The sequence below is a fragment of the Microtus pennsylvanicus genome, chromosome 4 (assembly GCF_037038515.1).
Source record: "Microtus pennsylvanicus isolate mMicPen1 chromosome 4, mMicPen1.hap1, whole genome shotgun sequence".
NCBI classification, from domain to species: Eukaryota; Metazoa; Chordata; class Mammalia; order Rodentia; family Cricetidae; genus Microtus; species Microtus pennsylvanicus.
Genome location: NC_134582.1, coordinates 75,043,029 through 75,069,251, shown reverse-complemented (window position 1 = coordinate 75,069,251; position 26,223 = coordinate 75,043,029). Strand labels below are relative to the sequence as shown.

The 26,223-nt window shown below is 46.6% G+C and overlaps 1 protein-coding gene across 3 annotated transcripts in view; it reads left to right on the top strand.

Annotated features, from left to right (window-relative positions):
- Ntrk2 (neurotrophic receptor tyrosine kinase 2) overlaps positions 1–26,223 on the top strand; it is a 326,602-nt gene that overhangs the window by 268,449 nt on the left and 31,930 nt on the right. For all 3 annotated transcript variants that reach the window (XM_075969423.1, XM_075969425.1, XM_075969422.1), the window contains exon 16: positions 2,953–3,187. In XM_075969423.1, the coding sequence (XP_075825538.1) occupies positions 2,953–3,187 (235 nt within the window). The remainder of the gene's footprint in view (positions 1–2,952; positions 3,188–26,223) is intronic.

Below are 26,223 nucleotides of genomic sequence, written 5' to 3'. Positions count from 1 at the left end.
CAAACTTTTCTCTTTATACCGAGCACAATGCAGCAGGTCTGACATGAGGTGGACAATGGGAAGGACAATTTCATTTTAAGAGTTTCACAGTTTTTCCCTTCAGAATCTCTCCCAAGTTCCCTCTTAATGTGGAGATAGATGAGTAATTTTCAAGCAATAACAAATAATATTTATTCAGAATTTCTATGCATATTAGATGTGTTAATTTATGAAAACCAAATAATATTTCAAAAATTTAAAGATAAATAAGCTCCCTATTTTATGCACAGTCTTGTGGCACAGTTAAAGAAGCCAACTCATGAAGCAGAGGATAGAACTGAGACTCCAGCCATGGCCTCTGGGCCGCTTCCTCGTTCCTGAGAAGTGCCCGTTACAAGGATGCATAGGGAGCCACGATATGAGAAGGATAAGTCTTAGTGACCGGAGTTGGGTAACAATGGCTGGCAACAACTAATTGCATATTTTAAAACAGCTCTAGAGATAATGTTATTAATACAAGGGGAGGGTAAATTTCTAAGATGGTGTGTATGTCAGTTATTTTGGCCTAACATACCTTATACATTATGCACATCCATAAACACGAATGACTATTATGTGCCAATCAACTTTATAGTAAACTTAGCAGATAAACTCACTTTTTAACAAATATGAAGGAGGCTGGGATACAGCTTGATGGTAAGGCACACCTTCCTCATCTGCACGAGCCCTGAGATCCGTCCCTAGCGCTGCACATCCAAACAGGTGGTAAGGGAAGAGGTGTCAATTACAGAGCCCATTCAGTGCAGACAATCAGACCAGGAAGGCTGAGCAGCTTCCTGTAGGTCCCCTAGCCTGCTGCTGGCTCCCCAAACCAGTGCACTGGGGAAGCATTGCCATCACCACTCTTGGAAGAACAGCACACATTTTTTTTTTTTTTTAATTTTTGAGTGATATAGGAGGACCTAGGTTCTGCGATTCTCTTAAGAACTTGTCCAGGACATTCACCTGTCCTTTGTGGAAGGACATCTGCCCCAAAGGGAAAATCCTCGTTACATTCTCAAAAGCAAGCAGGGAAGGGGGTTCAAGGGCTTGAGAGCCTCCCCCATGCACGGAGCTACGCAGAGCACTGGTGTCTGGTGTTGGGTCTCCAGCTTCCCTCTGCTGCTGGCTGGCACACAAGGCTGCTGCAGGAGGTTTGCAGAGATGATGTGTTTCAGAGAGGGGTTTGGACACTTCCTTCCCCCTGGAATGGAGACCTCCTGCAGACTCAGGTGTCCAGCTTTCCGTAGCTGGAGCAATGACTGATGTTGACTTTGTTCATTCCCTGAATACCTGACGTTTCTTAGTCTTTTGGATCTTCTATAGTTTATGTCTCTCAGTCCTTTACCTGAGCTTGAGCTTGGGGTGAGTCATCTTCTGAGGTGGGAAGGACTTTGGCATCCTCAAAAAAAGGAAAGCTCCCATTTTCCTCAGGGCTCTGTAGCTCCATTACAGACCCAGCTTTGTTTTTTTTTGTTTTGTTTTTTTTTTCAGATATCTCCCACTTTATAAAAAGCTCCCCCTAGCTCTATAAAAAAGTGCCCCTTCAGACTCAGTATTAATTCTTCCTCATGCCAACGCTCTAGGAGGCTGCTTAAAGGATCTAGGTTATAGAATGAAGAGACAGGCCCAGTAAGTTGCAGAGTTACAGGACTCTCTTGGGTTGGGACTGGGCTCAAATTCAATTCTGACAGCCTGAGCTTTGGCTTCTGTGCCATGCTGTGCTCTGTTTTATAACCTCCAGGGACACTTTCTCAGGGCCCTTCCTGGGTGCCACAAAAGATGAAATCTGTTAAGACTTGCCTGGTAGGAAACCAGGAGGCTCCTCCCAAGAGAATGGGTAAACCTAGATATTCAGAGACAGAGGAGGAGACGAAGAATCCCCCCTACCTCCCACATAATATCCCCATGAGGAAACTGCAGATTAGTGAAGTTCAAAGACTTCCCCAGATGAGGGTGTTAGATCGTGGTGGACTGGAACACGCCCCACGCCTCTGCCAGAGCTTGTTCCTAGAGAAAGCAGGGTGAAAGGCCTGGTGACAGCATGTCTTAGAAATGCAAAGGCTATGTCTGGGCTGGAATAGTTCAGGGAAGGCGGGATGCATGCTAAAAATGTTGGCTGATTCTTGCCCTCTCATTTTCAAACACCCAAGTTGTTCTGGGACCCAAAGATGGAGTCACCCACTTTCTTAATGGAGACCCCTCCCTTCTTAGTCTCCCATGGAGTGGAGGGATGCTTTGCCCAAGCCATGTAGAGTGGGGTGGGGGGTGGGGGGCAGCACCTTTCTTAACTCCCTGCAGTGCCCTCTCAGGACACAAGGAGAACTGATTTCTGTGTGGTCGGCTTGTGGAGACAAATGACCTTGCTAGCTAGGACCCTAGCCTTGAAAGAGTCAGGGGCTTACTTGAAAGCCACACTTTGTCACACATCAGGTGGGCTGAAGGGAACCGTGAGCTACCCATCTTTGACGGGGACATTTGGAGTTGTCAGCGTTCGAGTAGGGTGGCCAGCTGCAGCCCGTTTGGAGGAGGCCTGGGGACCCTCTGATGCTAGGACCAGGCCTCCAGGAAATCCAGCCTCTCTCTGCCCCCGCTTTAACTCCATCTCAGCCAGGTTACACTCTCAGAGTTTGTGAGTTCGTGGCCAATGTCTGATGGCAGCAGAGTTCTGAATTCACGGAAACATGAGTCTGTTGATAGGTTGGCATGAGAGAGCTCACTATTCTAGTCCACACAGCCCCCAGTATCCCACTCAAGAGAAATGAGGCAGCCGGGCGCTCTCTCAGCTGTGGAGATAAAACTGTGGGTGAAATGGAACATTCTGGCCTCTTATTCCCCTAAGTCAGGCAGTGTCCCCCAGCCCCAGTCGCTAAATGGAAACTGAGTCCCTCTAGTCTTCCAGCGGAGGCTCTAGCCTCTTGTATTCTCCCACAGGGCACACGGGCCGGACGCGGTGCTGATGGCGGAGGGCACTCCACCCACTGAGCTGACGCAGTCTCAAATGCTTCACATCGCTCAGCAAATTGCAGCCGGCATGGTCTACCTGGCGTCCCAACACTTTGTGCACCGTGACCTGGCCACCCGGAACTGCCTGGTAGGGGAGAACCTGCTGGTGAAAATTGGGGACTTCGGCATGTCCCGGGACGTGTACAGCACCGACTACTATAGGGTGAGTAGCTGCCCCAGCAAGGAGTTACCATTTCCGGGTTGAAGGGCCATGTATTCATAAGGTTGGTTGAGCTGGCAGAAGAAAATATCGCTGATGAATAGAAATTGACTCTTCATAGTTCTTGAGACCTCCAAGACCACGGTGGCAGTGGTGTGACTTCCTCCCGGGGCTCTCTCATCAGAATGCAGGTAGCTGTCATCTTTCCATGTCATCTGTCATCTTTATTTTTCTTTATTTTTACATGCATGGGTTTTAATGGGAGAACACACTTCTAAATCTCCTCCTCCAATTTGGATACCAGCAAGACTGGACTAAAGTCCACCCTATTGGTCCCATTTTCCCCAAGACATCTCTTTAAAGTGCTACTTGGAACATGATCATGCTCTCCGTCATGTCTATGTCCAACGTCTAAGTGTTAGGGAGAACCGTCCTTCACCCTGGCTTTCCAGAATATTGCATCTCATTGCCACGACAAAAAGGCGTCAGCATTTCCAGGGTGTTGACTGAGGACACAAGGATCAAGGCTTAACCAAGAACTTCCGTTTGATGGGGAAAATGATAGCTAGACACCTGGTAAGGGTTGAACATGTATGGATTTGTTTCAATAAACAGTCTCCAGGAGATCTTGGCGGCTCCCTCACAGAGCCACAGTGAGTGAAAGTTGGCGGAGCTTTCACACAATGGTGCTGTGGGAAAAGTTCCACCAGTCTGCTCTGAAAGAGTCCCTCACAAGTGGGTAGACTTACAGATAGTGCTCCCAGTCCGTTGGCAACTTGGGGTTGGCACACTCGGAGAAAACAGAGGTCTTGGAACCTGGATGTGAAGAATGGGGACGTTTCTGGAAACCCAGCGATCATGGCAGAGGGAAGGTTTAGCATGGGCTTGAAATCTTCTGATTATTGTTTGTGTCACTTTCCCCCTTCCAGAGCAGGGTGGGGCTGGTGGAGGCAATGCCACTCTTGGCTTTGGCACAGCTCGTGGCTCTTTACCTTGACGACGAGCCCTCTCAGCTTGTATCCTATATCCTTTCCCGCTGCCAACTCTGCTACACTTGGTTTAAGAAAATGAATCTCGCCCTTGCTCCATGCTCTTCAGCAGACTGTACTGTGATGGTTTTTCCTTTGATAAGCTCGTATCTGGTGTGTGACGAGTAAACAGAAGTCAATTTGGGGGACTCCCTTAGTGTTTGCAGAAGATGTGAGCAGCCTTACTCTTAAGGGTCCGAAACAGAACTTGGAAGCAGCACCTGCCCTAAGCCTAAGTGGTTGACTTTTCCCAGGCGTCTAAAGTGCAGATGGTATTTTATAGGCATATCTGTTTTATTAAATTTGTTTTTCTTGGTGTGAGGTGGGGATAAGTATCTTCCAGTTTCAGAGAAACAAGGGGATACTTCTCTGAGGAAAGGTTTTGCTGATCTTCATGAGTATGAAAAGAAGAAATACATGATCCAAGTAGCAGCATTTTTTAAAAAAATAAATGTTGTAAAGGACTTGGAACAAAGAAAGAATTCAATAAATGTTGTGATTTAAGTTTTATGCAAATCAATAAGGGCATATTTCATCCTAAGGCTAGGACCGAAGTAAGTGAAGCCCAATATTGTCAGAGCATCTCTGAAAAATAATTTGGAGAACAAGTAATGAAAATCTCGATAATAAAAAGATCAGCCACTCGACTCAAAACTAAGCAAAATATTTGAACAGATATTGTTCTAAAAATGGTAGGGAAGGACCAAGAAGCACACAGAGAGATGCTGAGCACCCCAGTCAGTAGGGGACTAAAGGGCAATGACAGTTAGATGTCACTTCATACCACTAATGCTGTAACAAAGATGAACAGACAGTAATATGTACTGGTGAGGGGGTGGGGAAATTAAAATTCTCATCCATTGCTGGTGTGAAGGCAGAACTATGCAGGTGGTTGGGAATATAGCTTAGCAATTGCTTAGATTTTTCAACATAAAGCCACAATGTAACCTACCGATCCTATTCCTATGAATATGCTCAAAGGAATAAAAGTTCTGTTTACACAAAAGCAGGTACGAAAGGTATTTATGATGTCTAAAGAGTACAAGCAACTTAAGTATTGATTAACTTCCGAATGGATAAGCATGACATGGTAAATCAATAGGCTGTTATATTGATAGGCTGCTATTCCACCATACAAAGGAATGGCATCTGACCCATGGTCCAACATAGATAAAATGTAAAACATCCTATCAAGGAGCTGGAGAGATGCCCAGTAATTAAGAGCACTCGCTGCTCTTGCTGAGGACCTGGGTTTGGTTCCCACCACCGACCTAGTGTTGCACAACCAACTCTAACCCCAGTTCCAGGGGATCTGATTTCTGACTTCTTCAGGCACCAGGCACACACATGGTGCACAGACATAGATGCAGACAAAGCCTTCACACACACACACACACACACACCAAATTAAATAAATCTAAAAAAAAATAACAAAACGAAAACAGGATACAAAGAGAAGGAAGCTAGGCACCAAAGGCCAGTGTTGTGTGACTCCATTTACAAGAAGTGTCTAGAAGGAGAAAAATCTAAGGAGACAGGAAGTTGGTTGGTCTTGGGTTGAGGGAAAGGAACATCAAAGAGTGACCTCTGCTGGGTACACTGTTTAGGTTTTGGGTCTGTGATTTCAGAATTATATAGTGGTTTAAGGTTCATTATAAGTAGACTTAAAAATCCATCAGCCTTGTGAACTTTTAAGAAAAGAAATCTTGAAAAAGAAAGCACTGAAATAGTAGCTGCCATTATGCACATATATATTGATCTTGAACATCTGTGAATTATTTAAACAGTGGCATTTGTGGTCTGCCATCTTTGATTGTCGCTTGTTAGACAAACCATCCGCTTATGCCTTAGTAAGACCCAATGCCTGGGATCCAAGCCTTTTGCTTTCCTGGGCACTCACAGGCATGTGGTATACATGAACTCGCACAGGCACACACACAGACACACACGCAGGCACATATATTAAAAAATAATAATAAATCTATAAAAATCCTTTAACTTTATCCCTGCTTGTGGCCATTACTCAATTATACTTGCAAAGTCTGTACTTTTGGGGGGGGGTTGTTTTGCTTACTCAAAATGAGGAAAAGGTACCAGCTTTCCACTGGCCACTGTTGTAGGTGGAAAGGAAGACAAGGTTGGGTAGGAGCCTTGGGACGTGAGTTAGGTGTTTTATTTAAGCATTTTCTAAAATTTCAAAATGGTGGCTCACCTTTTGGCTTCATGGAAGCATCATCAAAGAATTAGCTTGGGGAATACTTTTGTTTATTGAAATGGTGAAGCATGCAACCCACCACCAAGTCCACCAAACGGGGAAGCAGGGATTGCTGCTTAGTTTTTCAGGAGAACTGCAAAGCACCCACTGAGGGAGATCCTGCACACCCTTGTCTCCACAGCAAATAACCCCATCTGTGAGATTAATCCTAATCCTCCCACCATCACCCTGCCACCACGATCGTGAGCTTTTCTGGTGGATGCTTCTCCAGCACCTTCCACAAGTGCTTTCCCACTATTTTCTTCCTACATCACATTCTAAAGTGAGAAGCTGGTGTAGATGACGTTTGATGTAAGAAACCCACAGTAACCAAGGAGAGATTGGGCTAGCCTAGTGACTTAGTTCCTTTTCTGCTGCTGTGATGCAATTCAATGACAAAATCAGCTCACAGAACAGTGAGCCTCAACCTCCCAAACGCTGTGGCCCTTTAATACAGATCCTCATGCTGTGGTGACCCCAACCATAAATTTATTTTCACTTCTACTTTATAACTGTAATTTTGCTACTATTTTGAATCATAATGTAAATATCTGTGTTTCTGAAGGTCTTAGGCAACCCCTGTGAAAGGCTCTTTCAACACCCCAAAAGGAGTCATGACACACAGGTTTAAAACAGCTGATAAAGAAGGAAAAGTTTATTTTGTCTTAAGGCTCCAGAGAACTAGATATCCATAATGGCAGGGAAGGTGTGGCAGCAAGGAGCAGGTGTGGTAGCTGGAGCTGGAAGCCAAAAGATCTTATCTCAGCTGCACACACAGGAGGCCCTGAGAGTAAGCTGGAAGTGGGCTGACTAAAATCTCACAGCCTGCCCCCCCCCCCCCCCCCCCCCGTGATATACTTCTTCCATCAATACTCCCTATTCTAAAAGTCCCATCGTCTCTCCAAACATTGCCACCAACTGCCGCTGTTCAAATGCATGAATTTAGCGGGGACCATTCTCATTTAATCCACCACACCTGGCTTATCTTACATGGAAAGATAGTAAGTAGGAAAGGACTGACTGGTTTGGGAAGTAACAGATCCCTAATCTTTAAGAATAATCTAAACCTACTAGGTGCCTGAGTCTTCTGCTTATGGTGACTTGTGCATAGCCTTGTGTGGGGTAGCCAGTGCACAACCTTGGGGGTGGGAGTGCACAAACTTGTGGGGTGGCCTCAGCTCCAGGCTCTTGGGAATAGCTGGTGGCAGCTGCTCCTGGTCACGAGGGAGCTGGCGGCACCAGGAAGCCTGTGCCTCAAACCCATTGCAGCTGAGCTAATTACATCCTCCCAGTGAAGAGAGAAATCACGACACAAGAGTTTGCATGGAAACCAGCCCAGCATGGCGGGCCCAAACTACTCCAGCATTTTTGTTTTCTAGATTGTTCTAATTAGCAGCTCTCTGCACCAGCCCTCTATTTTGTTTGGATGATCAGAAGCAGATTTGTGTCATCCTGGGCTAGGACATCGCTCTACTTGATCATTACTCTGCCACTGTGGACCCATTGAGTTCTCTTTTCTTTCTTTCTTTTTTTAATTTGCACTTTGGTAGTTTTCTATGTTTGGGTCTAATTTGAGTTTAAAATTAACATAATCTGTTGGTGACTAGAGAGATCCAAACAGCTGATATTTTAGCTTTTTAAATCCTTGGGCTTTAACTTTATGTAGAAGTGATAAGAAATTCCATCCTTTAATTCATCTTTTACTTAAGAGTGAAGAGAAAAGAAAAGAATGGATAAGATGATTTGTGGTAGGCATTTAAGGAGGTAAATGATACATGTTATCTAAGGAAGGCCATGTTCAAAATCCAAAATGTCAAAATGCTATCAACAGTGAACCCAGAAATCACCACTGATTGCCCAATGCCAGATTCTTACCTAATAGAAAGAAAATGTGCTGTGCTAGAACATTCTGGCTGATATAACAAGTAGCCAGACAACTTATAGCCAGGCAGAGAACCAGATTATAGCTTGGCACCCACCTCCCTACTACCCACAATGGAGTGAGAAGGCTGATGACCTAGACCTGACACAGCATGGAGGACGAGCCTGGATAACTTAGGAAACAGACGAGCAGATAAAGAAACCTAATGGAGAACAGCTGGAGAGATGGCCTGGTCCCTAAGGTTAAGAGCAGTTGCTGTTCTTGCTGGGGTCCCTGGTGGGCTTCCCAGCACCCACTCAGTCCTAACTCCAGTTTCAGAAGACTCGCTGCCTTCTTTAGGCCTCTGGTCATCAGGCATGCATGCAGTACAAACACCTAAATGCAGGAAAAAATACTCAAACAGATCAAAATGAAAATAATTGGAAGCCTTTAAATGTTATTTATTTTTAATTTTTAACAAAAATTAACTGTCTTACCTTGGTCCTCCAAATGATTGTGTTTATTTTTAAGGAATATTGTTACCTAATACAAACATTTCTAGATAGAAAGGTAGGAAGATAAACTCATTCTAAAATTGTTTCTAGTTTTTTATTATCTGACGTACCAGCACTATTCCTCTCCGAGAGGCAGCATGAGATAATTCCCACCTCTCTTCCCCTCTTGCTTTCATCAGACAGGGCGGTTGCTCACAGATCTGTGATCCCTCACAGGTTCATACAAATACGAACTACAGCTCAGAGCATCTGACATCATCAAAATGAGTTCCTATAGTTTCCCTCCTCTAATGTGAGGGGACAGAGAGCAAGCCCCCCGCCTCCGAGTGTTTGCACAGACTGACTCCATGCGGGGTGGATCACCAAAGTGGTTGGTGATTGTTGACGGAGACAACCGCTAGGAGGGTGTGTCACCTCTGCTCCCGCAGTGAGTTAGGAAGACGCCCAGATTGGCGTTCGGCTGGCTCATATTCGGGTGGCTCAGATGCCAGGACTGCCAACCTCAGAGGGTGAAACCTGGGGTGATGTCCTACCTCAGGTGACTTCTTGGCAATGAGGGCATGAGCACTGCCATAGGCTGGCTTCCTCTGTCGATGTATGTCTAGAACACTTGAAAATGAACCCCACGTTCATTTCGAGGGAAAACTCAATCCCTTCCTGAAAACGCGATGTCCTCTGTGCCATCAGCTCCCATTTGTATGTGTCATTTCCTTATTTTCTTTGTCATCTAAAACGCGTGCACAATGACTCTTGACTGTCACACAATTATAGATCTTTCTAGTTGGGCTCTTTTGCTTAAAGTGGCTTCAGAAAAATGAGATATTGTCTGTTCTTTGAAACCATCTTCTCTCAGTTCTTCTCAACACTTAGAGCATAGTTCAGAAGAACCGTCTGCCAGAGAGAAATCAGAACATTGAGTTCAGGCTAATTCTGTATTAAGAGAGATTAGCATAAATTATTTCAAGTTCCTAAGTTAGTTTAGTTTGCATCCAAGCTTTCCTAAGAACTTTTTACTTCTACTTTTGAGTTTTAGTAAGGTAAAGGCTAGAGTCCTCTCGCTCATTCATCCATTCGTTCATTCATTTGTTCATCAATCATTCATTCAACACATACTTAAGAAACAAATATCATGCAGCATTCTGGATACAAAAGGCTCATGGGCTCTGCTTGGACATTCCAATCTACTGAGACAAGTTCTGCACTGAAGATGCGCCTTGGGGACCCCAGGGTAGAAGCTTAGCTTAGAAAATCAGAGTGGAATTCACAGAAAAGCCTTCAACCTGGGACTTAAGTTGTAAATCTCAAATTGTTCTATTGTCTAGTAGGCCCCAAGCAGGAAAAAGATGGGGGACATATAATAGATACAAAGAGAGTTGGCAAAGTAGACATTGTGGGTGTGGCCAGAAAACAGAGAATCCTTTGCCACGCACCCAGTGGTATTTGGGCTGTTACCAAATTCAATAAGAGCCAGGTGGTCATACCTATATCTTCATACTCATCTTTAGAACTGAAAAAGACCAAGAGAGTTTTTACACCAGAATATGTAGTCTGATAAGTCCTTGGAGCCAGGAAAAGAGTCTCCCAGCAAAGGCCAGCCTCCCTCCCTCTTTAGATACTTGTTCTGCCTGCCATAAAACATCTCTTAACTTCCGTCTCTGAGCTGACACAGTGTGAACTTCCGTGCAAGAGACCCATAGTCACAGGTCATCGTCGTTAAGCAAGAGCTCCTCACAGCCTTTTATGTCTTATTGTGGCTTGTGACCTTTAACAGGACGTAGCTTAACCACAGAAAGTTTCAGAAGACAAGAGAGGAGCAGGCCTGGAGAGGCACTGTCTCGGCTCTCTGCCCCACACACATTGCAGCCTGTGAAAAGAGCAGGGGTAGAGTAACAGTCTGTTATTCATCTTCCGGGCTCTCATTTGTAGCCATTAGCCTATCCATTTTACACATAGACATACTGCATTCAAATAGTAAGCATTTTCCTTGGTGTAGGAGAGATGTAGGTATAGCAGGCCTCTCCCAGGAGCTTGGACCGACAGGTCAGAGGACTCTGAGAGTCCTGGGAGGTCACCTCACCAGGTGCTTTCCATCCCTGCACTCCATCTTCCAAGCAATCAGGTCGCAGTGCTCTCTCTCTCTCTCTCCCTCCCGCCCTCCCTCCCCCTCCCTCCCTCTCTCTCTCTCCCTCCCTCCCTCCCTCCCTCCCTCTCTCTCTCTCCCTCCCTCCCCCCCTCTCTCTCCCTCCCTCCCTCTCTCTCCCTCCCTCCCCCCTCCCTCCCTCTCTCTCTCCCTCCCTCCCCCACTCTCTCTCCCTCCATCCCTCCCCCCTCCCTCCCCCTCCTTCTCTCTCTCTCCCTCCCTCCCCCTCCCTCCCTCTCTCTCTCCCTCCCTCCCCCCCTCTTTCTCCCTCCCTCCCCCCTCCCTCCCTCCCCTCCTCCCTCCTTCTCTCCCCCCCCCTCTCTCTCTCTGGCAATCTACATGACATCACTGGAGCTGTGGAGGTTGTGAAGGAGGAGCAGCAGTGTGGCAGCCTTTGGACAAAGGTTTACATCTCTGGTTTCTAACCCTGTGAACATGCTGGTACTGATTCATCTGACCAAAGGCATTAGTGTGCTCCTAATAGTGGCTAAGCAGGTAGGGGTTGCTTTGCTCATGAAACTGAAACAGGTGGGCAGTTCTGATTGGCTTGGAGGCCTTCTAGAGTTCCTTAGCTCCGCCTTCCTGCCTCCAGTTGGCTGCTATGGCTGAAAATATCAAAGGTGAGGTCAGAGGGAAAGGAGGAGGCCTTATAAGAAGCATAAACCTGTGACTACCAGAAATAATCTTTCTTCAAACATCCACTGTAGTCGGTTATTTTACACCCTGTAGGCCAGAGTTAGGTTAAAATGAAGGGCTGAGCTCTCTTGCAAAACATTCCTAGAAAAAAATGGGATATAAAATGGGGAGAGGGGGACAAAAATGAATGACTTTAGTCTAAGAAAACTATCGTTCTTACCGACCTCATGTCCTGAGATAGCCCATTTCCTTCCTTGCCAGGGGCTCTTGCCTTGGAAGTGTTCTGGAGAGCAGTACACCCAGCTGGTGTGCAGTCATGGGTTAAGACAGGAGTCCTGGAAGTCTTTGGTTCTTTGCTTCTTGGGCTTCCTCTGCCCTCTAAGATCATGCGGGTCCCAGGCCGTGTGACAGTGATTTGCCTCCTGGTTCCTTCAGCTCCGATTCCTTGGACTTAGCGTTTTCACCTCTTTAGATCTTTATTCAGACTTCCCTGCTCCTCCCCACCACACAGCTCATCGGGCACCCATGTTGTGTGTCCCCTCATCATACCACTCTGGATGGCTCCTGCTGCTACGGCTTCGGTTTCAGTAAAGTCTCCCGCGGTGTCTGGCTTCCCTTTGTTGCCACCCAGCCATCCTTCCTGTCGCTCATTTCTGAAAGCTCAGCAGGAATCTTCTCTCATCTCACCCATGTCTCTGTGTTTTAAGACACAAAACAGAGTCAGTGGGTAGGCAGGCGTTTTCCTGAAATTCTGCATCCGTTCGGCGTAAATCTCAGTTGATTCCATTTCCTCTTCATCATGGTGGGAGCCTTCCTAGGATGGTGGGCCACTTAGATGGGAAGTCAGACATTGTGACTCTTCCTTATCGAATGCTCAGTGCTCTGTGTTTCTATAAATGTTTCTGACCTTTGTTTAGGAATGCGACTACATTTTTACAGGGCTAATTTTATATTTTGTGTATTGATTTTTTTTTTAAATTTCCTGGGCAAGACAAGAGCTTCGGCAACTTTAGGGTCTATCCCAGATTCTGGAAAGTATGAAGTCTCCATTTTGCTCCATGGGAGCCAGCACTTCTCCTTGTCCTGTATGAGCATCTAGTGCTGTGCCCTCCAGTCTGTGATTCTTCCCCCAGCCGTGCATGCTCACATGCATCCTCGCATGCAGCTCCAGGGGTCCAGTCCATCTCGGTGGGCAGGGCATGCCACAGCAGCTCACACCAGGATGGAAAAAATAGAGACGAAAGGCTCAGGGAGTGGAGGATAAAGAAACGCGCGCACACACACACACACACACACACACACACACACACGCACATGCATGCATGTGCACGCACACGCATGTGCACACACATACACAGGAAGGGGAGAGAGAGCTGTAAGCTGGCTGGCTTTTCCTTCCCTCCATTTTACCTTTATTTCATCCAGGACTCCAGCCTGCAGAAAGGTACCGTCTACAGTTAGAGCCAGTCTGGCCTTAGCTAATCTCCCAGGAAAACCCTCCTAGACACACCCAGAGTCCTGCTCCACCATTCTTCTTGGCAGTCTTCACTTCCATCAAGTTGACAGTCAAGATTAACCATCGTGTGGAACTTTCAGTGAACTAGACTTGAGCAATCGCTTGACTCCTCAGGTCCGCTTATTTCTCAAGGAGCACTGGCCGCCATCGCGTTTGTCGAGTAGCGTGGAAACGGTTTATATTTAGGTCGGCTGAGAAGGGTTCCTCACTATTACTTCATCTTTCCTCGAAACAGAAGGTGGGTGCCATCGCTCTGTGATAGATGTGTCATCTCAAGTCCGTCAGCGAGCTACTTACGATCCACAGTAAAGAGAAACATGCTACTTCCTGTGAAGGCTTCCCCCCTCCTCTCTAATTAAATAACTTCCATTTACATAATACTTCCACAATTAAAGTTTTTCTGCCTACACAAGATTATTACTTAAGTAAGAGAGATTTTTCTCCATCTCCAGTGAGTAGTGAGCACGGGGGGGGGGGGGGGGATTATCTCATCTTTGTTACTCTGAGAAATTTCTCAGATTCCTCTGTAAACTGGGTCAAGAAGGCATTGGGAAACCGTGTGGGCAGAAAATGGCCATAGCCTCCGCTGCTTCTTATAGTCTCCCAGTTTTCGCTCTGTTCTCAGTCCTGGGAAACTGGGCAGATGGATTAACTTGAGATAGTGTTTCGTACAGACAAGTTCTGTCCCCTAAAGAAACACTCCTTGGGAGAAGATGCGTGAATGACTCGGCCTGATGCTAACCAGTGAGGCCCACGCTGCAGAGAGTAAATTGAATTCGGGAGAGGTGATGGAGGAGATCTATAAAATTCTATGGGGAAATAAATTGAATTTGGCCTAAGTTGTAAAGGGAGAAAAGTATCAGGTAGGGTGTTAGTAACCTTAAAACTATTTCCTGTGACTGGTACTGCGGTCCAGACCTAATTACAAAGGCTGCTTGTGTGCAGAACACATTCTGATGTTAAACTCCAAGGTCCTTGCTCAGTGCCAGGCCCATACCGGGTTCTTGCTGATCACACTAAAAGCTTCCAGAAAAGAGTGTTCAGTATTCTTCTTTCAAAGCAAGGGTTCTGTCCCCTGCACTGTTTGCGCAGGCTAGAAGCTGTGGCGTTCCACCACGCTGAGTTGATCCCTGGGTTCTCATGATACCTGCAAACATCTGTCTTCGAGCCTTCTTTTCAGAGCTGTGCTTGTCCCGTCTGCCCACCTGACTGTGAGGTTGCCAGAGATTATCACAGCAGCCATCCCAACCCTGGACAACCTCACCCCCGCCACAGGTCAGCTGCTCAGAAGCTAGTGATCCTCTGGTGGCCAGGGCTTAGGAGAGGCTTATGTAGAGTCATAAGAACATCACTTTGCAGACAAAGTGATGTGCACAGTGGGCTCCAGGAAAGTGTTTGTCAGTGGCGGAGGGGGCGGAACAGTCAGTGAAGTGCTTGCCAGATAGGCATGAGAAGGAATCGGATCCTCAGATTCTGTATGCTAACAGGCTTTTATAATCTCACACTTGGAAGCTGACCTCCTTGACCAGTCATTCACCGAGACCCAGGCCAGCCAGCTCAGCCAATCAGTGAGGCCCAGACCGGCCAACTCAGCCAATCAGTGAGGCCCAGGCCAAGGAGACCTTGATTTAAACAACAGCAGCAACAAAACACATGCTGTACTTGAGGCTGACACTCAAAATTGTCCCCGGGCCTCAACTTGGATGAGCACAGACAGGCTCTCTCTCTCTCTCTCTCTCTCTCTCTCTCTCTCTCTCTCTCTCTCTCTCTCTCACACACACACACACACACACACACACACACATATATACATATACACACAAAGGGAGGAAGTTAAAGAATTATCAATCAAGAGCCCTTCTGAGCTCTGATGAGAAGAATCTCTCAAATGTACGGCCTTACCTGCTCTTTACCACCAACGAACCTCCAAACTTGACCACATGTGTGGACCACCTGGGAGTTCATGTGCTCATTTTGAAAGCCCTTCCCAGACACCCATGCTTTAATTTAAATTGTAACAGTGGGCCTCTCTTAATTGGCAAGCTCCGGAAACTGGCCAGGGAGCCCAGGCTTGTTCTGTGACGCAGGCTTGCCAGCTACTGAGAAGACCAAAACGGAAGCCCTGAAAGTCCAAGGCCTGCCTAAGCTACAGGAAAGTTCAAACCCAACTGTGCAACTTAAAGAGAGCCTGCCTCAAAATAAAAATTGTTAAAAATCACCAGGGCCTTATCTTTGTGGAGTAGTAGCCTATCGCGCACCAAGGCGCAGACTCGCGACTAGTACCACAACGGCCCCATGCCGTTAAAAAAAAAAAATCTCTCAAACGTGATCTTTTATTTCCCTGATGGTGGCGGCATCAGAGTCAAATGTGGTGTTAGGACTTCCAGTGAGCAAAATCTTTGGATTTTAGTCACCGCCCGCCAACCTTCTTCTCTACCGACAGAGCCCAGGTTCTTCGAACCGTGCTGTGTTCCTAGTGAGCCCCAACTCTATTTGTGACCAGCTTGTGGAGGATCCCCCACCCCCACCCCCACCCCTCATCTGGAAGGTGAGCCTGGCTCATTCTCCAGGCAGGCTTTGTCCTAGACATCCCGAGTGTAGTGATGCGCTGTAAACGGCAGGTTGAGAAGGATGCTTCTGCAAGAAGGAGCCAGAGCAGCAGGCCCTGAGCTCCCAGCCCAGCGGTCTAGGCAGACCCCTGCTGGCCGCCTCTGTCTCTGCAGGGTTGCGTCTGTGTGGGTGACTGGTGGGGCCTTGCGCAAGCAAAAAAAGGCTTGTGAAGACTGAAGCAGCTTGTCAAGGTATCCTTGTGGGTGTCTGTATTGAAGTGCCACAGTACGAAGGCTTTTTATTAGCAGTTATTTTAGAAGCCGAACACCAAAACGGAACCGTTTCTTCCCTACATGGCACTTCCAGGCTGGCTGCCTCCCTCAGCACCCTACGGCAGCACCAGCCTTCACATAAGGGGGTGGAGAACATGACGCTGGCTCCTTTGACGGTGGAGCCTGGCTATGAGGCCCACGCCCTGAGCCCTGGAGATAATTTGGTTCATTCACATGTTGCCGATGACGGGATGAAGCCGCGGGTGCTGCAGGGTGATGCGGAGGATGGGGGCCTCGTGGGTTGTCTTTGCGCACAACCCCAGAACTTTCCTGTTTTGAATGGATTGGGAGGGATGGATACCCTGTGTGAAGGAAGGGCAAGGAGAAACCCGGGCCAGCGAAGCCTACAGTCTGTGAGCGTTCCTGCAGCTGATGTTCCTAAACAGTTCGGTGATGCTCACAGCTCTCCTCCAGCAAGTGCCAGCTTCTCTCTAGAAGCCTCAGTAGACTTCACAGTGATAAACAACGGTGCCCTGAGAAGACTCCTTTTGGTGCCTTAGGGAGTTGATTTTGGGTTTTGGAAGGGAAGGGTTTTCACTCCCCCTTATTATCTCAGCCTGATATGGAGCCCTCTCAACCACCTGTCTTTGTTATGGTGGTTTTGATTTTTGAGACAAGAGTCTCACCAAGCAGCCCAAGCTGGCCTTCAGTTCTCCATCCCCTTGCCTCAGCATCTGGAATTACAGATATGTCGTCCCCCTCCTCTACCCATGTTTTGATGATGAAGCAAATGAAGTACTCAGAGATGTGAAGTCGCCTCCGGGCGTCTGGACATCTGAACTCCTGTTTGTATTGTCGAGATTACCTCCCCGTCTCCACGGGTCTTTGGCTCTTTCCTAAATCTAGTACCCAAACTGTTGTGCGGACAGCTGTGTGTCCGACCTTTTGTTGTGTATACACGGTGTCATGTGACTTTGACCCACTGGAGCAACTTCACTGACATTTATTTCCCAGCTTACTAGAGTGGAAATGTCTGCTGAGCCTGCCGCCCCATGCTGTCACAAGGCCACCCTGGGAAATGCAGTCCGTGATTGTGAGCTCTGTTCTCAGGACTCTCGCTGCCATTGGTGATCAGGAGGCAGCATCTTCCTCCTGGGTACCCTGGGATCCGGCCTTCAGGGTTAGTGTGTGGATCTCTCAGATAAACCAACATGAGATGAGATCAGTTCTCAGGAGTGTGAGCACCGGCCTAGGTCTTTTTGGAAGGATCCCAGAGTATCCATGGCTCACCATACTTAGCTCCCCTTTGCCTCCCCCGGGTCTATGATAGAATTTGCCAACAGTGGTTTGCATCCATATCCTTTCATATGGGCCTGCTCTCTCCAGTGCTGTCGCTATGAGAGATCTGCCTGCTGGTCCACGCCCCATGTTTCCTCCACTGCGCCCTTCTTAGCGACCTCAGCCGCCACCATTGCAAACACCTTTCTCAAAAGCTTATTTTTAAGGTGTATTTCTTTTTATTTATGTGTCTTAGCATGTGCCTGCCTATATGTGTGTACACCACTTGCATGTAGTGTCCATGGAGGCCAGAAGAGGGCATCAGATTCCCTAGGACTAGAACCACCATATGGGTGCTAGAAACTGAATTCCGGTCCTATGCAAAAGCAGCCAGTGCTCTCAACTGCTGAACCCTCTCACATGCCCAAACTGAAAGCACATTTTAACATTCTATGTGAGATGCTGCCTTCTGGTCTTCGGGGTTGGCCTAGAACTACTATTGCTTGCTTAGCTTTGTCAGCCACAATGAAGCGTAGATCTGGCTTGCTCCACAGTGAGCCACGGCTCAGAGCCTCAGCAGCATTGGCAATGTGTGCCTGGCTGCTCTGAACAGTGTCAGCCTCTCATTGGTTTATGGCCCGAGTGCCTACATAGTTCAAGGCCCATCACCGACAGTTACTCTGTGTTCTGGAGGAGAAGATGATCCTGTGTGGAGTGCTTTGAGCTACAAGTCACTCACCGCTAGTGAAGAGCCAAGGTGATGGGAGATGGGGAAACACAAGTGTAGTAACATTTGATTCAGCATTTCGCCAGATGGTGCCTTCTCGTTCTCTAAGCTCATACAAACTCACGACTTAACCACAGAGGCAACATTCATCCCAGGGCATATTTGACCATGGCAGTCTTTCCTTGTTGCCCACTTGGTCCTCAAATTCTCCTTCAGAAATGCATAAGATAGAAATGGGGATTGTGCCATTGTCACAGGTCGCTCTGTAATGTCCTCTACTGGCATGAGCATGTTGAGAGCTCAGTGCCCAGCTTATGATGCTGCTTTGATGGCAAAGTAGGTCACTCCATGTAGGCTTCCAATTCCAGTTACAGCCTTCACAAACCGGTGTGTGTGTAAGGGGAGCCACCGCCACAAATGCCTACTCTGCACCTTCTTTACCTTGATGCACTGAGACCATTTGAAACATCAGCAAACCAAAACAAACCCTTCCATGCACTGATGAGCTTCTGTCAAGCATGTTGTGCCAGGAACACTAAAGAAATTAACACAAGTGGCCTATGTCAAGCCTGAAGTGCTCCAGGTTACTCATTCCCAAATACACATACCTCCAAACCCTTCCAAATAAGAAACAGAGCAGGCTTGCTAGCTCTCATCGTCAGTAAGATCAATCCACAGTGGTAATGTGAACCCCAAGTATAGTATGTTGTGATTTCTAAGCATCATTGCCACCCAGTTGACCCGAGGAAAATAAGGTCGCCTCTGGGGCTCCCTCCCAGAGGCCTACTGATAAAAGACAGACTGTATTTGTGGGATCTCTCCATTTGGTTTTATAATTCCAAGCTAATATTCAGTTCCAGAAAAGACTTGATTTCAATTCACAGAAAAATTACAAAACTAGTAGAGGGTGGTGGGTGGGACAGGGACAGGAAGAGAGGAAGAAGGAGGGAAGCAGAAAGAGGAAGAGAGAGGAGGGTGAGCTCCGATTCTGTGTTCTTCAGAAGGTGAAGTCCTGCTTACTAATATCTTTAAATATTCATTTCTTTATCTCCTGTGCATGACCAAGCCCCGTGAATTATTCAGAATTTTTCTTCCAGATCCATTTTGTCTCCCAGCCATACATGTAAGAGGATTAGATGGTGGTAGTATCTTCCATATTTTCCTATCAGAAAACTATGCCTGCATTAGCAAAAAAAAAATTCATTTAGTCATAAGCCAGACATTCGGGGATTGCTTCGTCTTAGGTAGCCATGCACATAGAAGAGTAGACAATGACATAAGAAGGACAAGGTGCCTAAGCCACACCTCTTTAAGGACAGCCACCTCTGCTAGCACAGGGCAGACCAGGATCACCTGTGCTCAGCAGGGTCTCCCACCGTGATGGACAAAGGCCTGGTGTTGAGAAGGTGATGAACACAACAGAGAGTGAATCAGTGTCTTGTGCACTCACAGCTCAAGAATTATCTCTTCCTCTTCTTCCTCCTCCCTTCCTTCCCTTTCTACTCATCCTCTTCTTCCCCTCTTTTTCCTTTTCCTCCCCCTTCTTCCCTTTCTTCCTTCTCTTCTTTTCCTCCTCCTCTCTTCCTCTTCTTCTCCACCCACCCTTGTTTTTACCACTGAGAGCATTTGGGGCTACAATCTCTCTACCTTCCACAACTTTCTTATTAAAAACTAGCACTCTAGTACACCAGTGTGGAAACTGAGGAAGAGAAAGGGAAGAAGTTTGGGGCAGAGTTCTATGATTTGGGATGGTGATTTTTCCCAGACATCACCCCTGCTTGCATTTCCCCTGGACTTAGAAAGCAACCTCTCTTCCTCTGGCCTCCACCTCCTGTACACCAGCTAAGAATACTGATGTAGAGGCTTATGTCTTCTGCCTTTGCCACAAGTCCGCTGACTTTCCCTAAGCAGACTCAAGAACCCGTCAGTAGCTTGGGGGTTAAGGGCAGTAGGGCTGGACATAGCCTGGGTGTGGCGTATGTCCAGAAGAGAATACAACAAAGGGAGAGAGGAGTGTGGGAAAGAAACACTCCCTTGAATGAGACCGGGATGTCCTGAGCTGTTCTGGAGCTGCCTGGGGCTGCATCTTGGCAGTGCCAGGAGCCACTCACTGCCCCAGGGACTTTGGGAGCACTTTGGAAGAGGGTGCCTCTCCCAAGTTAACACACAGAAGGCTGCCTGCAAAGGATGACCACCCAGGGGGAGTTCTCAGAGGAAGGCGGGCTCCATTGAGGAGTGGTCAACCAAACATTCCCAGCCCAGCACTCCGAAGAAGTGAGGCTTTTCTTCTCTCTTTCTTCTTTCCCCAAATGCAAATTACCTCTTGTCCTTGGAATAAGGAAGATGGGTTGCTAGGCAATTGCTTCTAAACAAGCACTCCCCCTGCCCATTTTTCCTGACCCCTGGAACAATGAAGACTTTTCAGCAAATGGAACCAAGATGGGGGAAAAAGACACGACAAAAATAAAGTAGAATCAGACATTGCAGAGGGGCTGGCTCTTGGAGTATGGAAAGAAAATATAATATTGATAGATTTTATTCTGAGCAGACCAAAAGGGGTTTGCCTTTACTAAGGGTGGTGGTGTCAACAGAGCCAAATTAAACCAGCAATGTGACAGCCATTCTAATTCAGCTTGTTAGGCCGATGACCCTGAGAGTATGACATCATAACCACTCCATTGGGAGCCCTGGGAATCTGTGTTTCTGTCAGTACAACAAGGTCTGGGATTACCAGACTTAAAAAAAATTTATAACAGGTCTCATATTTTACTGTGTTCTGTCAGGATCTTAATAGGAAGCACACTGAAGTAGTGTGATGGGAACAGAGTTGGGTTAAAGCCTGCTGGCTAGGGCCTGCTTGGGCCTAAGGAAAAGTGAAACAAGAAATAAGACCCTTTACACCTTGGTCTGACAGTACAAGGACAGGCACAGGCTACCAGTAGGAAGCCAGGGAAAAAATGGAACCAAATGTCTTAGCTCCGGTTGCAATAACAAAATGCAGTGAGCTGAGTGGCTTAAACTGCAGAAATGTCGTGTGTCACAGTCTGGAGGCTAAAGGTCAGGAAGCCACACAGCTGAGTCCCTAAGGATCAGCTTCCTGCCTTACGGATCATGGCCACGCTATTGTATCTCCATGCAGACAACAAACCCTGTCATCTATTTTGGAAACAATTCTATTGGATCAGGGCTCTGCACCCTATGACCTCATCCATCCATAGCCATCTCCCATAACACCACACAGGGAATTGCAGCTTCAGAAATGAATCTGATATGAATATAACTCAGCTCAAAGTCAATACTATGACAGTTGTAGAGCCAAAGAGAATATGATATCTCCCTGGAAAACGGGTTGCAACATTTTAATTTACACATTTGTGCAAGACTTGATGGTATCGTAACTTCTCCTTACATCCAACTAAAACATTAAGAGATCAGTTGACTTGTCTAGGGAATAGCTATGAAGGACACATGCTGGCTAACATTTTTAAAAAGGAGAATTTAGGCCAGTGGTTTCAAAAAAAAAGAAGAAGAAAGACTGTACACATGGCCAGAGAACTGTTATCAGCCCACAGGGTTTCCTTGGCTTTTGTCCATCTTAAATATTTTCATGGCAGAAGTAATGCTATAAAAACACTCTGAGACTCAAGGAGGGAAATTAAATCATCCTAAATCCCATGACTGCATTGGTGTGTATTTGTATATGTTATTTTCTTATAGGTTTTTATGTAAATATAGATGTAGATATAAGGACAAATGCATACTGCATGTATGTGTGCATATACATAGATACAGGGACAAATGCATGCTGCATGTATGTGTGCATATACACAGATACAGGGCAAATGCATGCTGCATGTATGTGTGCATATACACAGATACAGGGACAAATGCATGCTGCATGTATGTGTGCATATACACAGATACAGGGCAAATGCATGCTGCATGTATGTGTGCATATACACAGATACAGGGACAAATGCATGCTGCATGTATGTGTGCATATACACAGATACAGGGACAAATGCATGCTGCATGTATGTGTGCATATGTAGCGACGTAAATGAAGGCAGACAGAAATTATAATAATATATTCAGCTTTAATTAGGGAAAGACTCACAGAACCGTGGTTCTAGCGGAGAACAGGAAAGCAGAAGGGACGGGGGAGAGCACACCAGCAATATTTATTAGTAAAAAATATCCTTAGACAACCCCGCCCTTCAAGCAAGGTGATTGGCTGGGGCTACCCCCACATGCGTATACAAAAGGCTTTTGCTGTTCATGGCACCTGAGTTCTGCAAAGTCACTGAAAACAGAGTTAACAAATGCTGAATTTCCATCTGCGTTTAAATTTAGGTTAACAAGTCAACCCTGGTTACCATGTTTTCATCAACTGACCTGCTAAGCTAATAGATTTATGGGTTCTTCTCTTTAGGAGCTTTTTATCTAAAATAATCTTGTCTTTAATTTGTGGTAGCTAAATTTATTTTTTTAACTTTGCAATGGTACAAAAGGAACAGTCACTTAGTGAAACCATATTATTTCACATTTTGAATTGGATCTTTTCCACGGCTGGAGACATCAAATACAGTCCTCACATGCTGCTGGGCTTCACACTCCCCTCCCCCATCAGCCATGTGTCCCCTAGAGGAAATGCCCTATGACTAAACTTGGGTGTTCTGAAGGTTGGGGACACTGAGCGCATTGTTGTGTTTCTAGGTAATGATCAGTTTGCTGAGACCTTACTCTGAGACAAGGAACACCTGTGTGGTGTGGATTCCTTAACACTGAACTCAGGGGCCAACAGGCTGGATATGGATCATGCCACACCGAAGTTAATTAATGCACATATTTCCCCGCTTCAGTGACTAGAGCTGGTACTTCTCCGCTGCTTGGGGATCGTGTTAAACAAAAAGTCACTAGCAAAATCTCTAATGATACCGAAGGGCACTAAGTAACTCTTGAAAGAACACTTGCAGTAGAAAAGCTGAGAAAAGACACGAGTCACAGCGTCTCTGAGCTCCGCTAGGATGAACATGCCAATAATTCACATTTTAATCGTTCTGTGCACTACTGTGAGTGACCGAGAAGGCAGCACAACTATTGGCGTGGGGGCCACAAGCCAATTTTACGGAGTAGACAAATCTTCAAATGTAGAATCAGTGAGCATTGAAGATTTCCTGCTCCGGCTCTGGCACATACTGGGCACACAGGCTCTGACCTTGTCTTCACACTATGGTCATCGATCAGGGTTTGTGTCTGGCCTGTTTGATAAGCTTTTCCTTCATTACTGCAAATAATTACATTTTTAACGGCCAAGTAACTTCATCCCACCCAACTAAATAACCCATAATTACTCTAGGTATTCTTTACCATTGGATTTCTAGATGTTTCTGTTTCTTGCGACTTTAACTAATGACAGGGGCCATGGCCTATGTAGAGCTCTGGTTCTTTGTTCAATTTCATGACTCTGGGTTGGTTCCTGTGAGAGGGACTCCACCCTCATCCCAGCCTGGGTGTGAGGCTGAGTGTAACCATTGTCTTTGTTCAGAGTATCTCATGTTGGGTTTAAAGAGTGCGTTCAGAACGGGGCATCCAAGTTCAAATGGTGAGTGTGAGCCTCAAAGTAAGATACAGAAGCAGCTGGGAAGACAGAAGCGGGACTCAGGGGTCAAGACAGCATACAGTCTACCGCCTATGACCGGTGTTCACACCACATCACCTCTGTCTGGTGTTCACACCACATCACCTCTGTCTGGTGTTCACACCACATCATCTCTGTCCAGTCTTCACACCACATCACCTCTGTCCAGTGTTCACACCACATCACCTCTGTCCAGTGTTCACACCACATCACCTCTGTCCAGTCTTCACACCACATCACCTCTGTCCGGTCTTCACACCACATCACTTCTGTCCGGTGTTCACACCACATCACCTCTGTCCAGTCTTCACACCACATCACCTCTGTCCGGTCTTCACACCACATCACTTCTGTCCGGTGTTCACATCACATCACCTCTGTCCGGTCTTCACACCACATCACTTCTGTCCGGTGTTCACATCACATCACCTCTGTCCAGTCTTCACACCACATCACCTCTGTCTGGTGTTCACACCACATCACCTCTGTCCAGTCTTCACACCACATCACCTATGTCTGGTGTTCACACCACATCACCTCTGTCTGGTGTTCACACCACATCACCTCTGTCCGGTGTTCACACCACATCACCTATGTCTGGTGTTCACGTCACATCACCTCTGTCCAGTGTTCACACCACATCACCTCTGTCCAGTCTTCACATCAGTGCCAGAGATATCTTCTTGGCAGAGCACGAGCATCTAAAGGGACGGACAGGGACAAATGGGAAAAACACTGCTTCTCAGCCTTGGCACCTAGATTTGACCATTTTACTCCTGCTTTTCTTCTTTTGTTCTTTTGAGGCAAAGCTGTGGTATTGATCGCAGGCTGTCCTTGAACTCATCATCCTCCTGCCTCAGCCTCCTAAGGACTGGGATAGTAGGAATGTACCTACCTCAATGTTGACTATAGTAGATTTTTTTTAAAAAAAATATGTGATTGTCTATATAGAGATAGGTTAATAGAGGGTAGATATTTGGTCACATGACTATGTGTACCTGTAATTAGGGAAATGATTTTCCTGATCCATTATTTCCCATTTTATTTTGGGAGGCTACACACCAGCATTAGAGATTTGGAAGGAGAGCAGAGATGGTGAGTTTATGAAACTTATGTATTGCTACATCCACAAGGATTCAGTTCGACCCTGCTGTTGGGGTGACTCTTAATGACTCTGGGTTAGCAAGCAGGACTGAGCAGGGTTTCCTCTCAGCAGACCTTAGCTTTAAATGATTAGCGGCCCCATGATGGAACAGATATCACTCAGGTGCTTTGGCAGCACCCGGTTCTCCAGACTCCCCGGGTCAGGTCCTCTCCTAGACTTCCTGTGGCCTCTGCAATACTAAGGGAGCAACTGATAGATTTAAATCCACCCAGAAACCCAGTGCCTCTCTCTTCCTGATGCTGAATCAGACCCCGCAAGGACATAGACTTGCCTGCGGTCTACCAGATGAGTAGACTCTCAGTGCAAGAAGCAGCATCGTCATTCGGGTTCGTGACCCTCTCTCAGCTCTTACCTCTAAGCCAGTGTGGAATGAGGAAGTCACACATGGGCACACACCATAGAACACACATATCTACAGTATGCTCTGGAGTACAGGGCAGCTACGAATGGCCTTCGTGCAGACATCTTTTAAAAGAAGCAGTGACTGTTTGGGGTTAAACATTATCCCAAAGATATGCAATAATCTAAATTAATCCTTATTCCAGAAAAAGAAATGTATAAATAAGTTACAGTCATGATCAAAGGGGACGAGCGTCGTGAAGTTCAACAGATTCAAAGACTCCGTCTTGAGCTTAGAGGGTTTATTTCTGTTTCCTCTACCATTCTTCCTTCTTCCATGCGAAGCGAGGACAGGGGAGTGGGGATAGGTGCTTCATGATCTGCCCCTGCTGCATTAAGTCTTAGGAGGGAGGTCATTTTGCAGTCGTGTGAGCTGCGGGAGAAGCCACTTTAAATGTCCCCGTCTCCAGTTTTCGACAGTCGTACCTAAGTGTCCTTTAACAGCATCTTACACCAAATTGCTCTCTCTCTAAGTTCATAATCAGTACCGTTCCCATGGCAACCTGAAAATTCAATAATCCCAAGGTAAGACTGACGGGTGGGGAGGCAATCTACAGTGCAAGATGCTGCCACTTACACGGAGGCTGCTGCTGCTCCCGGGACCATGCACAGCACCTGCCAGCCTGCAGAGACGCTGGGAGGACAGCTGGCAGCGCGTCTGCCGTGGCTTTTCTGGCATCCAAGCCTTCACAATTATTTTAACTCACTTCTTGTACTATAAACAGCTCTCTTTGAATCTTTGAGTTTTTTTTCCAATTCTGGAAATTGAGGTCAGCTACACTAAGATCCCTTACAGAACAAGTGTCAATCATTGGAGTAAAAGGCACGTAAGCCACAAGACCCGAGTACCACGGAATCTAGCAGTTTAGATGAACACTCTGCAGGATCTCAGTTTTCCACTCTCCAGGATAAGCCCCAGCTATATGACCATCCTCCAAATCATGTAATGGGAGGGTCGGGGCATGGTAGCCGTCATCGTCCATGGGAAGGTCCACTGTGCAGAAAAGCTTACCAGGGGTAGAAAACCTAGCCATGCCTCTTCAGGGGACACCATTTC